The sequence below is a fragment of the Geotrypetes seraphini genome, chromosome 18, assembly GCF_902459505.1.
Source record: "Geotrypetes seraphini chromosome 18, aGeoSer1.1, whole genome shotgun sequence".
Taxonomy (NCBI): domain Eukaryota; kingdom Metazoa; phylum Chordata; class Amphibia; order Gymnophiona; family Dermophiidae; genus Geotrypetes; species Geotrypetes seraphini.
In genome coordinates this window covers 21,201,792-21,218,299 of record NC_047101.1, presented here as the reverse complement: position 1 = coordinate 21,218,299, position 16,508 = coordinate 21,201,792, and the positions used below count along the sequence as shown (strand labels likewise).

The following is a 16,508-nucleotide window of genomic DNA, read 5'->3' as shown; positions in this document are numbered from 1 at the left end:
CAATCATAAAAATATTCAATACAATGTGGTACTATTGGACTATTCTACCTCACCTTTGGTGAGCATAATTCACTTTTTTTTTTTTTTTTGCGTTTGGCAATATTGGACTATTCTACCTCACCTTTGGTAAGCATAATTCACTTTTTTTTTTTTTTTTTTGCTTATAGCAATGCTTTCCTTTCAGAACTGAACTGAGCAGCACGTTGCATTATCGTACATCCCAAGCCCTCTACCCTCTAACAGACTTTTCCAAAGTGACATTCTAGATATATTTCTGACAGAGTTCAATAAATTAAATACAAATATACATTTTTCTTTTTTAAAAAAATTATTCTCAACAGCATTCTAATCTAAATGCATGAGTTTTTCTGTTTAAAAATGATTGTGTATAAGCCAACGTTTGCAAAATAAGCAGGGAAAGGAATTTCCTCGAAGGGCATGTTGGTTTGACATTCATCTGGGGGGATGACTTTGCTTCCTCTTTACATTCGCCATACTCTACAAACCATTTTTGTCAGAAGTGAAAAAATTCTTACAAATTAAAAAAAAAAGATCTTTAATTGCAAATCTCTCCCCATCATCCTAGTAACCCCCACTTTTCTTACTGGCTTTTTTTAGTTATTTATTTTTTGCATGTTTCTTTTGAAACTGGTATGGCCTTTTTTTTAAGAATGTAAATCAAACAGAAGCACAGTTGGATCCATCCCCATGAGGTTAAAATGTAAGCTGACGAAAGGTTAACAAAAGGAATTTTTTTTTTTTTTTGCATTATAATTATGCATGAATATATATTGAATATATTACACTGCTTTCACCCTTTAATGGTAAAGTTATCTTGCTGCAGTAGTAACACTTCCACTGTTAGGTCAGCCCAATTATATGCTTTCCTCCTATTTCATGTTTCCTAAAGTCTTCCCACCCTACACAACCCTTCAGTTCAATAGGTTGAAAAGTTCCCCTTCCCCCTTTGTAATTAGATATTGCCACATTCTTAAATGCATGCATTGCTGCATTGCTATTGCACTAGATTACGTCATCATCTTCCTATCTCACTTTGTCCTCCCCTTAGCTGCCTCCTTCTTTCCTCGCTGATCACTGCTTGTGGACATCCTCGCTACGAACAATCTTGTAGATGATCCAGTAGAAGGTGTTAAAGATGAGGAAGACCAGTGGGAAGCCAATGCGGGATACTTTGTCGATCTTTTTGGCTCGTTGGATAAAGAGCTTGCGCATCTCCTCCGGTGACTTGGACGGTGGGGGAGCCGAGTTGGCGGTGTTATTGGCAGATCCTTTCACTGATATTCCATCCTTGGCCTGGAGACAAGCGGGGCCCATTCCGTAGGCAGCAAAGCTGAACCTGCCTTCGCCAGCGTCATCCTCCTGCAACAGATTTAACATTGGAGTCTACTTAAAATAAGACACAGACACCGCACCCTCTCTATAAGGCATTCTCCTCTCCTGGCTCCTATCACAATAGCATATCTGTAATGCACACGTCTAAAGTGTGATGAGCCTTATAGAAGGGTGTAAGCCATAAAATAGGCGCAGATGCAAATCAGGGGATCCTCGTAATCATGTGCAATTTTTGTTGTTGAAGGTGGACCGGACATCCACGTATATGTTTTTAATTACCCACAAGATTGGAGCAGGGATGCAATAAAGTTGGTAGTAGGAAGAAAAAGCAAAAAAATAATGCTTTTCTTGGAAATCAAATCTCTTGAGCATGTGACTTTCGGTATCATAAGAACATAAGAAGTTGCCTCCACTGGGTCAGACCGAGGTCCATCTCGCCCAGCGGTCCGCTCCCGCGGCGGCCCATCAGGTCTGCGACCTGTGAAGTGGTTTCTGACCACTTTTATAACCTACCTCAAGTTCTATCTGTACCCCTCTATCCCTTTATCCTCCAGGAACCTATCCAAACCCTTCTTGAACCCCTGTACAGAGTTCTGGCCTATCACTTCCTCCGGAAGCGCGTTCCATGTGTCCACCACCCTCTGCGTAAAAAAGAACTTTCTAGCATTTGTTCTAAACCTGTATCCTACTGGGAGATTGCTGCATTGTTTTGTGGAGACCATTTCATTTAGTGGAGAGTTATTGCTACATTCTCAGAGAAATAGACTGTATTTAAGGACTTTTTTTTTTTTCATACTTCAAGCCTGGTTCCCTAAGCGTTTTTCTCCTTTAGACCCAGAACTGTTGAATATCATCCCAAAGAGAGGAGGTTATCAACATGGGCTACTGAGAAGATGTGCTATTTTACTGTGAGGAGTGGCCTGAGGTTGTGGGTTCAATTCCAGCACTGCTCCTTGTGACCCTGAGCAAGTCACATAATCCTCCATTGCTCCAGGTACAAAATAAGTACCTATGTAAACCACTTTGAATGTGTAACCACACAAAGGTGGTATACAAGTAGGGTTATTTTGAAAAACCACAAATGCGGTTTTTCACCTGTCAAAAGGCAGGGGAGGGAAGAGAGGGTAGCAGGAGCGCCAGCAGGTGAAGAAAATCACTCGCGGTCTGCTTCAACCGCCTCTTCCTGTAGTAAAGTCGGGCTACACCAATCGGGAGACGTCAGAGAGGCCTAACCTTCAGGTGTGAATAAGAAAACACCCCTACAGGTGCCTGCCTGAAAATGAATTTTAATGAGTTTTTAATGGTGCTGTTCAAATAACAGTGCTATTTGAACCAATTAAAAAATGAACTCTTCCCCCCTCCCCTTTTACTAAGCTGCGGCAGAGGTTTCTACCACGGTCCGGATCGCTAAATGCTCTGATGTTCATAGCCTATGAGCATCGGAGCAGGGTCGATGCATATAGCGCTCCAGGCTACCGTAGAAACCTCCACCACAGCTTAGACAAAGAGGGTCTAAGTTAGGCTTCTACATAAGTTTGGCGAAGCAATCTAGGTGCCTAAATGTAGGTATCTTTTATAGAATCAGGCCTTAAATGTTTCCACGTTAACTCTGCGTTATCCAGTTAACATTTGCTAATCATAAAACAGAAGCCTTCAGATTCTGTATATGACGCTTAATCCAGTCCATAGCCAATTAGCACCAATAATTGCGTGCTAACATTCAATTACTGGCATTAATTGGCAACAGTTTAGAGTCGTGGGCGCATCTTAAGTGCTATTCTATAAAGACGTGTGTATAAATTCTTTAGTGCATGGGAGGAGCATGGATGGGTCAGGAGCAGTGGCGCAGAGGGGGTGAGAGTCGTCTGGGGTGGTGGTGTCTCTCCCCCATCCTCGTCTCCGCCACTCCGCTCCTGCATGCTGCGTGCGGCCCCCCTTCCCCCGTACCTCTAATTGAAGTTGTTGCTCACAGTAGTCAACAACTAGAGGAACGGGGGAAGGGAAGAGAGGCGTGTGCGTGGAGGGGGAGGAATGGGAAGAGGAGGGGGGCAGAGAGGATGAAGGGTGTCTGCGTTCTCACCATCATGGCGTCCCGGGGCAGAATGCTCCCCTCACCCACCCCCCCCTCCCCTTAACTATGCCACTGGTCAGGAGCGTTCACTGAGGGCACATGCAGTGTTAAAAGGATTCGGGTGGTCTGTGCCTAATTGAGGCATGAGGATTTGCATTAGGTTTCAGCTGATTTGGGCACAGATTCCGGTGCTCTGAGCTACTGCTGTTCTATAAATGGTGCCCAGCTCGGATCGTCATTTATATAATAACACTGTGGGGCTATTTCTATAAACAGTGCACGGCCGCATGCCAATCGCACTTGGGCACCGTTTACAGAATCGCGGCTAGTAGCGCCTCTGTAGCCCTATCATAGCTCTAACACTGAAATGCCTTAGCTGATACCGGAGGGAAGGGGGCGGCACTGATTGCGTCTTCCCTTCCCCAGGGCCTACGATTATCACGTAGGCCAACGGTTCCCAAACCTGTCCAGGGGCACCATCAGCTCACTGGGTCTTAAGGATATTCTTCATGGATAGGCCTGTAGGGTCTCAATCTCGTGCATATTTAGATGGGATAGTCTGAAAATGTGAGAGACATAGAAACATAGAAAGATGACGGCAGAAAAGGGCTATAGCCCATCAAGTCTGCCCACTCTACTGACCCACCCCATTAAGTCTGAGTACTAATGACCTAGTTCCTTAACTCGACCCTCGTAAGGATCCTACTAGGGCATCCCATTTATTCTTAAAGTCAATAACGCTGGTGGCCTTGATCACCTGCTCTGGAAGCTTGTTCCAGTGATCTACAACCCTTTCTGTGAAGAAATACTTCCTTATGTCACTATTGAATTTCCCTCCTCTGAGTTTGAATGGATGTCCCCTTGTGACTGAGGGTCCCCTGAGAAAGAAGATGTCTTCTTCCACCTCGACACGTCCCGTGATGTATTTAAATGTCTCAATCATGTCCCCCCTCTCCCTGCGCTCCTCTAGAGTGTAGAGCTGCAATTTGTTTAGTCTTTCTGAGGATCCTCTCGGGATAGGATTAGGAGCCACCAATCTAGAGTTCCAACACTATCTCATAAAGAGAAAAACACATGCTCCATCTCAAGTTCACTGCCCAATTGATATTGGGAAGTATATTATTGGGCTGGTTTTCTGATATCTCCTGTTTTGCCTCTGGCCAGAGTTCACCACTCAGCATATACACACAATCACATAGACAGACATATTTTCACCGCCCTGGACTCTCTTCAAAAGGGGGGAGGGTGTGGTGCATTGGTTAAAGCCACAGCCTCCGTACCTTGAGGTTGTGGGATCAAACCCATGCTGCTCCTTGTGACCCTGGGCAAGTCACTTAATCCCCCCCATTAGGTACATTAGATAGATTGTGAGCCCGCCAAGACAGACGGGGAAAAACACTTGATTCCCCTGAATAAATTCATGTAAATCATTCTGAGCTCCCCTGGGAAAAAAGTATAAAGAATTGAATAAATAAATTGTGTAATTTGTCCATTCTTACATGGGCTTACAGATGCATGTACACATCTAATAAATAGTGCAGTTTCATCTATGTTCTCTGGGCCAGATATTCATCTAGAGGCGGGCAGTGCTTTGATTGCCCACTGCCAGCGTTCAATCCAGATATTCAATGCTGGACCGTTTCCAGTGACTGGGATTGAATATCTGGGTTTTTCAATGCCGGCTAGCACATGACTGATTAAGTCAATATTCAGACTTAGCTTGGTGTGCAAGCTAGGCTTGGTTTTATGCGGCCTTATTTGTCCGCTAAGCCTGGCTGCTTAAGGTGATGCCAGTGGCAAAGTCAAGTTATCAGTTTAACAGCTTGCTCAGCTATATCATTAACCACCCCGCCTTCACGGTGATAACATTGGCTTTGCCACTGGCATCTCCACAGACCCAGTGCAAGCGCGAGGCCTTGTTGCGAGGAGGTGACCGGCACTGCAGGCTTTATCCTGACTATCTCAAGAAGGCAATGAATGCCTGAGTGTTTGGAACGCCATTGGTCGATGACTACACCAAAGTCTACGTCTTTAGCTGTTAGCGAAGTATGTAAAATTTCTGTTATTTTCCACATTAAAAGTGCAGGTATTGATTCATTTAATAAAATATGGCTTGTTCTTCTCGTCGCCGGAGCAGAGACTTTGTTCAAACTTGGACTCCATATTTGAACATTTTGACCCCTGAAAGTCGTAGCCGCGTATTGAATAGGCTCCATCTGTGAGTCCGTTCCTCTCTTCACCATTGCTATACCCTAATTGAGAGTTGTATGTTCATTGGGGGGGTGGGGTGGGATGGGGGGAGCTGGGGGGGGGGGGGTTCTTTCTGTGGGGTGGGGGTGGTGTTCACTCGTGGGGGACATCAGAGTCCAGTCCTCCGCGGCTGTTGTTAGGTGACATTGTATACCATGTTTTTCTATCGCAGTTGTGCTTTCTGTTGTTCTTGCATAATAAAACAGATTTGAACAAAAAAAAAAAAAAAGTCTTTTTATCAGTGTCAAAATTAAAGCTATACACAATTTGAACTCGGGTGCCCTTCTGGAATTAAGGCTTAGCAGACTGTATCTGGGGGGGGGGGGGTCTAGAATTTCCCTCTATGGTTCACGTGGGATAGGGAACTTTTCTCTTTCACCTTCTCGCCACACTTGGGGCTCCTTTTACTAAGGTGCGCTAGCGTTTTTAGCGCGCACAGCATTTTAGTGCGCGCTAAACCCGCGCTACGCTTCTAGATCTAATGGCAGCTCAATGCTGGCGTGAAGGTCTAGCACGCGCTATTAGAAACAGAGAAACGTAGAAGATGACTTTCCTTAAGAAACTGCAGGGAAGCTTCCGATTGAAAACAGAAGGAAGTCAGAAAGTGCTTGTATCAAAAAGTAAACTGGCCTCACTTAAAACCTGCCTATGGAGATTGATCAAAAATTTGGAAGTTGCTCAGAGACGTGAAACTCTTCAGGGAAGGTATATACACACACACGAACACCACCATCATAACTATACCTAAACATTGTACAACTCACTTCAACAACCTACTATTTATCTACTATATGCTCTAAATGCTTCCTGGAAACGTCCAGACTAATCAATTGTAACTTGATACTTTCCTGATTCTATGTACTGTAATATTCCTGAAATTATACAGTCTCTTAATTTGTAATCCGCTTAGAACCGCAAGGCACAAGCGGAATAGAAATCTGTAATGTAATGTAATGTAATATACCTCCCCAGTATGGGTACAGAGTTTACCTTCCAGTCATTGCAGCTTTTTCAATAACGATCACGCTCCAAGCGTCCTTCTGGCAGTCGAAACCTCCCATATTGGTAGCCGTTTCCAGCAGTGGTACGTACTTCACAGCGTTCCTCTCTCATAGTACAACCTTATAAGTTTATTTGAGCATTTTGTCGTAGAGTGAGCAGTGAAATCTTTACTCACACTCGACTTTGTCACATTTATTTTGTTTTTTTAGGTGTGTTTACATCACCAATTCAAAATAGTTATTTAAAGCTTTAAAGGGACTTTCAGTACTTTTACAATTGGGTCTCCTGAAGAAGAAAAACTAAACGGGGAAAAAAGTGATATAATCTTTAAATTTCCCTGGCTTGGAGCGTGATCGTTATTGAAAAAGCTGCAATGACTGGAAGGTAAACTCTCTACCCATACTGGGGAGGTATATACCTTCCCTGAAGAGTTTCACGTCTCTGAGCAACTTCCAAATTTTTGATCAATCTCCATAGACAGGTTTTAAGTGAGGTCAGTTTACTTTTTGATACATAGAAGATGACGGCAGATAAGGGCCATAGCCCATCAGGTCTGCCCACTCTACTGACCCACCCCCAAGTCTACTATCCTAGGGATCCCACTCCTGGTGACAGGTTCCCTTGGCTTAACCCTCTAAGGGATCCCACATGGGCATCCCATTTACTCTTAAATTCTTGCACGCTGGTTGCTTCGATCACCTGCACCGGGAGCCCTTAGGTTTGGTGAACGTAATCATTGCACAGATTCAAAACAAAACAAAAAATATTTTTTGAATAGCGCCATCTTTTTAAAAACATTTGTTAATGCATCTTTTCATCAGCGACATTCGTCATGCAAGTCTGAACACAAATTTCCTTCTTTCTAGAACAAGTTTCCCTTCTGCAGTGAAATAATAATGAGCTGATGTTTTGTGTCAACACATTGCTAGGGAAACAAACTGCATCTAAGAAATGTATGGGTTCTTTTACTAAAGCTTAGTGAGCACCAAGTGGACATTAGCATGCACTAAGGTTCGAATTCTATATATGGCACCTTAACGTGCGTATACATCGATATGCACAGTCGCTGTACGCGCACAAATTGAAGGGCTTAATCGGCACAGACAACTGGCAATTGACGCTAATTGAAGTTAATCGAAACTTGCATATACAACTTGGTAGATGCATGTATCTAAAAGTGGGTGTGGTTAGGATCGTTTTTTTAAGTTATGCGCTGGCATATTGATGGGCAGGTGGGAGGTGGGAGTCCACTTTTGGGAAGCCCATTAAATGGACTTCTGGCTATGTTCCTGGTCTCTATTTGGGACTGAAATGGCAACTCTGCTTAGCTCTCTGGTGTCCAACACCATCTCAAAAATGATAGAATTGCCTTTTTATTTTTTAGGCTGGCACCTGATTTAGGGGTTCAGTAGTGCATTTAGGTCATAGTAATAATAATAATAACTTTATACCGCCACAGTCGAATGACTTCTAGGCAGTTCACATTGAAGAAGGCTGGACAATCAGCGAATTACAGAATGCAAGAAGTGAGGGTACAACTTATTACATAAGAAAAAGATAAAAGGAAAATATGAATCTTAAGTATGTAGTATAGATCTCTTGTATGCAACCCAAGGAATAAAGCTAGACAATAAGGTGAATTGCAGAATGAATAGAGTTACAGAATAAAGCGAAATACTGGATGAAGCGAATTACAGAATAAAACTGTAGCACTTATGCATGTGATTAGTAATAATAATTGGCAATTACTCACAGTGGCGTAGCAAGGGTCGGAGGCACCCGGGGGGGGGGGGTGCTATCCCTCCCCTTGTCTCTGCCCCCTCCCCTTGCTACTTCCCCAATCCCGCCTACCGTGCGCGCCTTCCCTTGTACCTCTAGTTGAAGTTGTGTGCTCCTCGTGACCCCGGCAGCTTTCCCTCTGACATCACTTCCTATGCGCGGCACCAGGAAGTGATGTCGGTGGGAGATCCAACAGGATCACAAAGAGCACATTGTTGACCGCCGCGAACAACTTCAACTAGAGATGTGGGGAAGGGGAGTGCATGTGTGGAGGGGAAGAATGGGAAGAAAGGAGGAGGGGTGCCCGCGCCCCTCCCCCCACATGACAATGTTGTTGTTTTTTTCTAAAACAACTGTTCAATAATCGTAATGACTCGATTCTTATCTATATTATGTTATGTTATCTGAATCTTATATTCTGTTATTTTTCATTCCAAATTCAAAGCAGATGCCATTCCAAGAGACCAGTCACGCCTGGGATCATATCTTATAAAGGCCCTCTTTTAAAAAGCCGCGGCTTGGGGTATAAAATGCCCTGACACACTCGTAGGAATTCTAGAAGTGTCGGAGCAGTGTCAGAACATTTGGTGCTCCAGACAAGGTTAAAAGGAAGGGATAGTTAAAGAGTTATAAATCTTCAAACTGGTTGTAAAAAGATAGGTTTTTAACTCCTATTGGGACCCTCTTCCCCCTCCCCATTATTTGATAAAGATGTTAGTATGGTTAGTAAACAATTCCATTCATTCCCAACTACATAACTGAATGATCTATCAAAAATTCTTTTAAATCAAATTTCCTTATATGAAGGGACATAAATAGCTTACCCTGAGAATGTAATGATCTAATCTAAGATGCAAATTTTAACATTTTACAGTGATGCCATTCAAGTGTTTGGAAGCAACTGGCATGATTAATAAGGTGATATCATGGTGTCATGCTGGCAATAAAGGGGATGTGAGATGCACAGGCCCTGTTTTCTCCTGGAATGTTCGGGCCTATTGGGAGCCATTTACTTAAACCCTACCACTCTCTGGTTCTGTGTTTTTCAGATGTAATCTTTCTTTGCTTCCTCTTTGCCTTCCACTACATCGTCATAAGACAGAGAGCATGGTAATCTGTTATGATGAGAGCAGCTTACTGTCCCCTCAGGGGCTCCCGATTAACATTTCTCTAGTACTGCTACGGGAAGGGGCACCTTGCGGATCTAAACCAGCACGTCCTTAAAAAGCTGAGGTCCGTGCCGCTTTTAGTCTCAGCCTAGGTTATGGCTCTGACCGACCTCTATGACAATTTAGCTCTGACAGATCCTAATGCTTTTCCCTCCCTGTGCTGAGACTAAAAGTGGCACGGACCTCGGGGCAAAAGTTTTGCCCCTTTTAGTCTCGGAGCTAAAGTGTCATGGAGGTCAGTCAGAGCCATAACCTATGCTGAGCCTAACAGTGGCGGGGTGCTGGGTTAGTCTATTTTGTATTCTGGTTCTACTTTGTTGTTAGTCCACAGTTGCCTGTACTTTGTAGGTTGCTTTTTTGTTTGAAAAGAAAAATTGATTACACATAAAAATTGGCATGGACCTCAACTTTTTAAGGGCGTGCGGGTTTAGAACCGCGATGTCCGTAAGGTCTGCGTTTTACCCCTTCCTCGCTATTACAAGTATGCAGCACTGGTCAAGTTGAGACACCCAAATATCTAGTAATCACATAAAACACCTTGCCAGATTATTTGGCTAAGTGTTCTACAACCGGTGGTCCATGGACCGGTGCCGGTGCACAGAAATTTCCTGCCGGTCCGTGAAGAATTTGAAACATGGAGTTTTGCAACTTTTGCTTTTTTTTCTTTTACGTTTTGTATTTTTAAGTGTATCATTCTTTCTTTAATCCATTTTATTTTTTGAAGGTTGGAGACTATCGTCATCACGTTCTGATGACGTTATATTTTGGCACGAGGAGAGCTTTAAATCGTTTTCATTTTCACATGCAGTTTCATTTAGCAGTGATATCTTTCAGCTCAGGCTGAAGCCCGCAGTGTTCTACAAATTTGGTAAGTCCTTTTGGATTTGTTTTCTAATTTTGATCACCTCTTTAAGCATGCGGAACTTCTTAAAAAACGTTTTTTACAAGCGTTTTTCACAAGCTTTGCTTAAATATATCCCGTACTTTTGATTTTGGCCTGGATTCACTAACCTGCCCGATAGGGCAGGTCCAATGAATTCAGGAACGAAAAATATGCAGATGGGGGCAATCGGAGGAATGCCCCCATCTGCCTGCAAGGATCGCTCTATAGCGATCCCCGCGCATGCGCAGACCTGTAGATGGTCTGTGCATGCCCGTCTGAGACGCAACTTTTTTTTTTAACTTAAAACTTTAGTTTTTAGCCCTGCAAACCTGTGACTTTAACCCATGGGTTAAAACCACGGGCTCGCTGGGCGGGTAAGGGCAGGAGAACAGTGATGCGGCAGAAGAGATTTGGGGAAGGGCAGGAGAATGGCTATGTGGCAGGAAAGATTTGGGGAAGATCGAGGCAGAGCAGGGTGGCATGAGGGCGAGCAGCAGAGATAAGAAGCAGGGCAGAGCAGGTCAGCATTCGGGGTGAGCAGGCAGGAGAGATTGCAGGGCAGAGAGCAGGGCTTTGAGTCGGAAAGACATTTTCATCTTGTCCCCAGCAGTCGCTTCTTCAGGTGATCGGCCAGCCCAGTTGGATCAGAAATTTAGTGAAATGTAGTGAATCGGGTCGCTGTCCAATTTGCATGTGTTTCACCTCATTTGAATGCACGAATTCGAAGCAGATCACAGGAGAGGTAAGTGAATCAGGCCGGATGGAAATTTGATAGTAAGGGGACAATAAAGTCTAGCCCTTAGCGTTTTAAGGTATCACGTCAGGCAGAAGGCCCCTAACAGGATATCAAGAAGAAATTCTCACCTTTTTTTGACTTTCAAGTCAGTTTCTTCTGCCTGGGCTTATATATTTTTTCCATATATTTCTTTTTTCTTTCTTTCTCATTGTTTCTTTGTATGCTATATTCTTTTTTTTTTTTTTATAATATCTTTATTCATTTTTAAATCAAACAACAAGTGCACAAAAATGTATCATAAATTAATTCTAATATAGCACTGCAATATCTAACACATAAAATCTAATAGTATAAAAAACCCCACCCACCCACCCTTCCTCAAATTATCAACCAGAAAACATTATATTATATTATGCAATATATTATAAATATAGCATTTTAAATTTCACCCCAAATCCACCCTCCCCCTTGAGTGTGCTCTGACGTCAGAGAAAGTGCGGGACCGCCAGAAGAGGAAGCAGCGTAGACGCAGGGCTCACAGAAGGGCTGGGACCGCCGGCAGAGGAAGCAGCAGGACAACGGTAGGAGCTTCTACATGATGGGGGGGGGTTGGGTGGCTGTGGGGGTGCGAGCGGTCCTTCGGGGTGGGGGTGCGGGTGCGAGTGCATGCGAGCGGTGCTTCGGGGTGGGGGTGCAAGCGGTCCTGTGGGGTGAACCGGACGTCGGGGGGGGGGGGGAACTATGTAAAAAAAAAAAAAGTTGTAAAACGCACTCACGCGTATAATGCGCATGGTTATGCACGGTTTGTAAAATCGTATATAACGCGCGCGTTATATGTGTGAAAATACGGTAATCATTTTTTCCAACCTATAACAGACATAATGAGTGCCACCAGAAACTAAAATTCAAGCGATCAAAGTTTTTCCAATTTTTTGTGACCATTTGGATGGCTATCCCAGTCATAATCCCTAACAGTCTGTTTTTATGTCTATCTGTTGGTGGCTTAGGGAATAATAATGTCCCACAGATAACTGTGTCATAAGATAATGGAATCACGGTTTCTAAAATCAAATTAATATGTCCCCTGTGTACTGTATGTACTTGTATTGCAAGCCCTTGTTTATATATCAAGTTAAAATTTAATAAAATGTTTTGCTTGTCTTGCAAGAGTGTAGTGACTGTTCTAAATGAGTGAGATCTTGCAATACAAGTCTAGTATAGTATTTTGTATTAAAGTTTTTGGGTTGTGGAACAAATCATCTGAGTTTCCATTATTTCTTATGGGAAAATTCGCTTTGAAATACGAGTGTTTTGGATTACAAGCATGTTTTCGGAACGAATTATGCAAAAAGTTTTTGATGCCCACGGGAGATTTTTTTTTATGCCTATGAGGTTCCCTGAACACCTTAAGTCACATGCGTGGTGGTGGGAGGGCCCTTGTCTGAGGCTTTTTCCTCCCGTAAAGGATTTGTCCTTGCTCTTACTGCAATATCCTAGTGAATGTGTTATCAGAATCTTAAGTCAACAAAAAAGGAAGGAGGGATCCAACCTTGTCTGCAGAAAAAACCAACCAGGAACAAAAAAAACCCAATTGCAGATGTGTACAAGATGCAGGCAGAATTTATTGTGACAAATATAAATTTATAAAAACCTTTTTACCAAACAAGAGACCCGACACGGTCCGTGTTTCAGACAAACCTTCGTCAGGGGTCCAATATGCAAAAAGGTTTGAAAAATATGCCACAAAAAATATAGAATAAAAAATCATAAACCAAAAGGTCCAATGCGCCGAGAATCGCCAACTCCTGTAAAGCGTCTCACATGCATGGTGGTGGGAGGGCCCTTGTCTGAGGCTTTTTCCTCCCGTAAAGGGTTTGTCCTTGCTCTTACTGCAATATCCTAGTGAATGTGTTACCAGAATCTTAGGTGCCATATCAGATTATAGAATCTTCCGGAAAGAAATAAAAAATGATGTTATTTTGGAAATATGTCCTGCAATGCTAATCCAATGTTTGTCTAAATGTTTGCTGAATCGACACAGACAATTTAAACGCCATAGCCAGCATTTGAAACAAATGCTCCCTGAAGCTCCCGCATATTACCCCGTGCAAACTTCTCTAGCAAGGAATTTATATCTGCAGCACAGAAGAGACAAGCAGAGGAGAAAAGGAAGGAAAATCAGGACAGCTCAGAGAGACTTGACAGAGAACATTAGAAAATGTAATTATAGTTTTGAGTCTCAGTTTTAGCAGCTCGACGCCACAATTTGAACACACATTCTGGGAGACAATTAAAAAGCAGGAAAAAGAAAATGTTGGCTTTAGAGACAGAAGTGCTCATCAGCAGGACCCAGTAACTTATCTCTGTAATAGTCTGATTTCACTCTGCACAAATTATTTCTTTCAGGGGATTCAATGAAACACAGAAACGCTGGCCTTAATTAATGCGCAGACAAATGGAATTGTTACGACATTCTGCTCGGCAAGACATTCAAGTGCACAAAAAGATGTCGATAAGCTACATTTCATAGTTTAATTAGTTATTTGATTTATTTTGCCACATTTAATGATATGTTGAGGAATGTGAGGCTAAGGACAGGAATGAAGGAAGCTTTGCAGAGATTTCTACCCTGTCCCAAAAATACTTTCTATTCTCTTTCTTACTGAGATTTAGGGCCTCTCTTACAAAGGCGCGCTAAGCGTTTCAGCGCGGATTTAGTATGTGCTGAATCGACGCGTGCGCTAACCGCTAATGGGTCCATAGGATAACATGCATGCATCGGCGTTTAGCACGCGATAATATTTACCGCGTGCTAAAAAGCATAGCGCACCTTTGTAAAATAGGGGGGTTAATATTTAAAGCCTAAGAAGGGGTACTAGATACATGGAATTGCCTCCTGCTGACAGTGGTGGGATCCATGGAAGAAAGCCTGGGATAGGTACAGAAGGTCCTTAACAGTGGTGGGGGTAGGGTAGGGTTACCAGTTGTCCAGATTTCCACGGACACGTCCTCCTTTTGTCATGTCCAGGGGTCCAGACGGCTTTTCAAAACCCGGCACTTTGGGTTTTGAACATCTTCCCGACAAAATTGTGTTGGGAAGGGGTACTCAGACTACAGAACTCTTGAATGACATTCTGGAAAATGGTCAAGACCCTCCTCTTCAACTAAAGGTCACCCTCAATCTACACCCCTCCCCCTTAAGCCTCACCTCTACTCTTCCTTCTCCTTTCTAATCTTCCCCCTGATTCCTATATAGTCCTCTCTCAGCCTGTACTCAAATAACTTGTATTCAAACTAAACTACTTATATTTAAACTACTGCTCTTAATTTGCTGTATAGTCCCTGTATTTAAACTGCTGCACAGTCGTGTGGGTCTGCCTCTGTCACGCCCTGTTCCGGCTTCCGCACATGCATGGATACGATGCAATGATATATGCGTGCACGCGTTGTCACTGCATTGCGTCCGTGCGTGCGCAGTATTTATTTATTTTAGATTTTTATCCCGTCCTCCCAGTAGCTCAGTAGACCATTCTGAGCTACTGGGAGGACGGGATAAAAATCTAAAATAAATAAATACTGCGCACGCACGGACGCAATGCAGTGACATCGCGTGCACGCATATATCATTGCATCGTATCCATGCATGTGCGGAAGCCGGAACAGGGCGTGACAGAGGCAGACCTGGGCGTTCCTGGAGGGCATGGCCATGAGTCCGGATTTTCCCTGAAGGAAAATCTGGTAACCCTAGGGGTAGGGTGCAGAGAAAGAGAGTACTGGCTCAGTTGCATGGCTGTGGGCGCCATGCTCTGCTTTGGCTCCAATCGGGACATGATGGTGCAGCTCAGCTAACCTGAGCCCCAAGAGGATCTCGTCAGACGTGCCAAATCTAACACAATCGGAGGGTGTTGTACTCGCGTACAGAGGGCTCCTCTTCTCACACATCAGAGCAGCGATTCCCAGACCGGTCCTGGGGGAACCCCAGCCAGTCAGATTTTCAGCATGTCAAGTTTCAAGTTTATTTAAAATATTTGATTTAATCGCAAAATCCAAATCCAATGCGATTTACATTTAGTTAAAAATTAGGTTAAGATAAAAATCAAAAAACAAGGCAATTAGTACTAATTGTAATAAAATAATACATTTGAAAAAGGGAGGAGAAAAAAAAAGTGGCTTAAGTACAACTCAAAAACAAATAAAAAAGGATAGGTAATGAAACAAGAGGTTGGGGAATGTTACCCGCTTAAATTTTACATGGCAGTGTTCCTTGTCCAATGTAAAATCATAAAATTTAAATGAATCAGTTAAAAGTGTCCCTAAAAAGCCAACTTTTCAGGAGACTTTTAAACTTGCTAAGTAATTTTTCTTCTCTTATGATGTCAGAGAAAGGGCGGGACCGCCGGAAGAGGAAGCAGCGCAGACGCAGGGCTCAGAGAAGGGGCGGGACCGCCGGCAGAGGAAGCAGCAGGACAACGGTAGGCAGCTTCTCCATGATGGGGGGGGGTGGGAGGCTGTGGGGGTGCGAGTGGTCCTTCGGGGTGGGGGTGCGGGTGTGAGCGGTCCTTCGGGGTGGGGGTGCGAGTGCGAGCAGTCCTTCGGGGTGGGGGTGCGAGCGGTCCTGCAGGGGGGGTGAATCAGACGTCGGGGGGGGCATCAGGCTTTCAGGGTGGGGACAGGACTTCAAGGTGGGACAGGACTTCAAGGGGGAGAGGAGAGTCGGGGCGGCCAAAGGAGAGTCGGGGCGGGCAAAAGGAGAGTCGGGCGGCGACGGGAGAGTCGGGGCGGCATGCGCGGTATACGGGTGTGCGCGCTATATAAAAATTTCTTTACATAAATTAGTTTCCCGCGCGCTATAACCGTGTGCGCGTTTTACACGGGTGCGCGGTATATGAGTGAAAATACGGTAATGCTATTTTATATGTGATTCTGTGGTTTACAGGTAACCAATGCTTTTCCTTTAAAAGGGGAGTTACATCTTCATAGACAAATCTATCTCAAGCATATTCTTTGTGTATATCCTGAAAACCTGATTGGCTGGGGTTTACCCTGGACAGGTTTGGAAAACCCCTGAATTAAAGCCTCAATGACTACACACTGATCTGGTTAGTGCAGGGGTGGGCAACCTTGTTCTTTGAGGGCTGCAAACCAGTCAGGTTTTCAGGATTTCCCCAGTGAATATGCATGAGATCTATTTGCGTTGTATGCATGTATGTATGTTTCTGCATTGGCCCTCAGTTCCCAAGAGCCAATCAGCCCTGAGAGGTAGAA

General features: G+C 43.8%; 1 protein-coding gene across 1 annotated transcript in view; it reads right to left on the bottom strand.

The window, feature by feature from the left end:
- Positions 1–1,050: 1,050 nt before the first annotated feature.
- The window catches only part of GLRA1 (glycine receptor alpha 1), a 186,854-nt gene continuing 171,396 nt past the window's right edge, over positions 1,051–16,508 (bottom strand). Inside the window, 1 exon segment of the mRNA XM_033927678.1 lies at positions 1,051–1,380. Within this exon segment, the coding sequence (XP_033783569.1) occupies positions 1,093–1,380 (288 nt within the window). The 3' untranslated portion in view covers positions 1,051–1,092.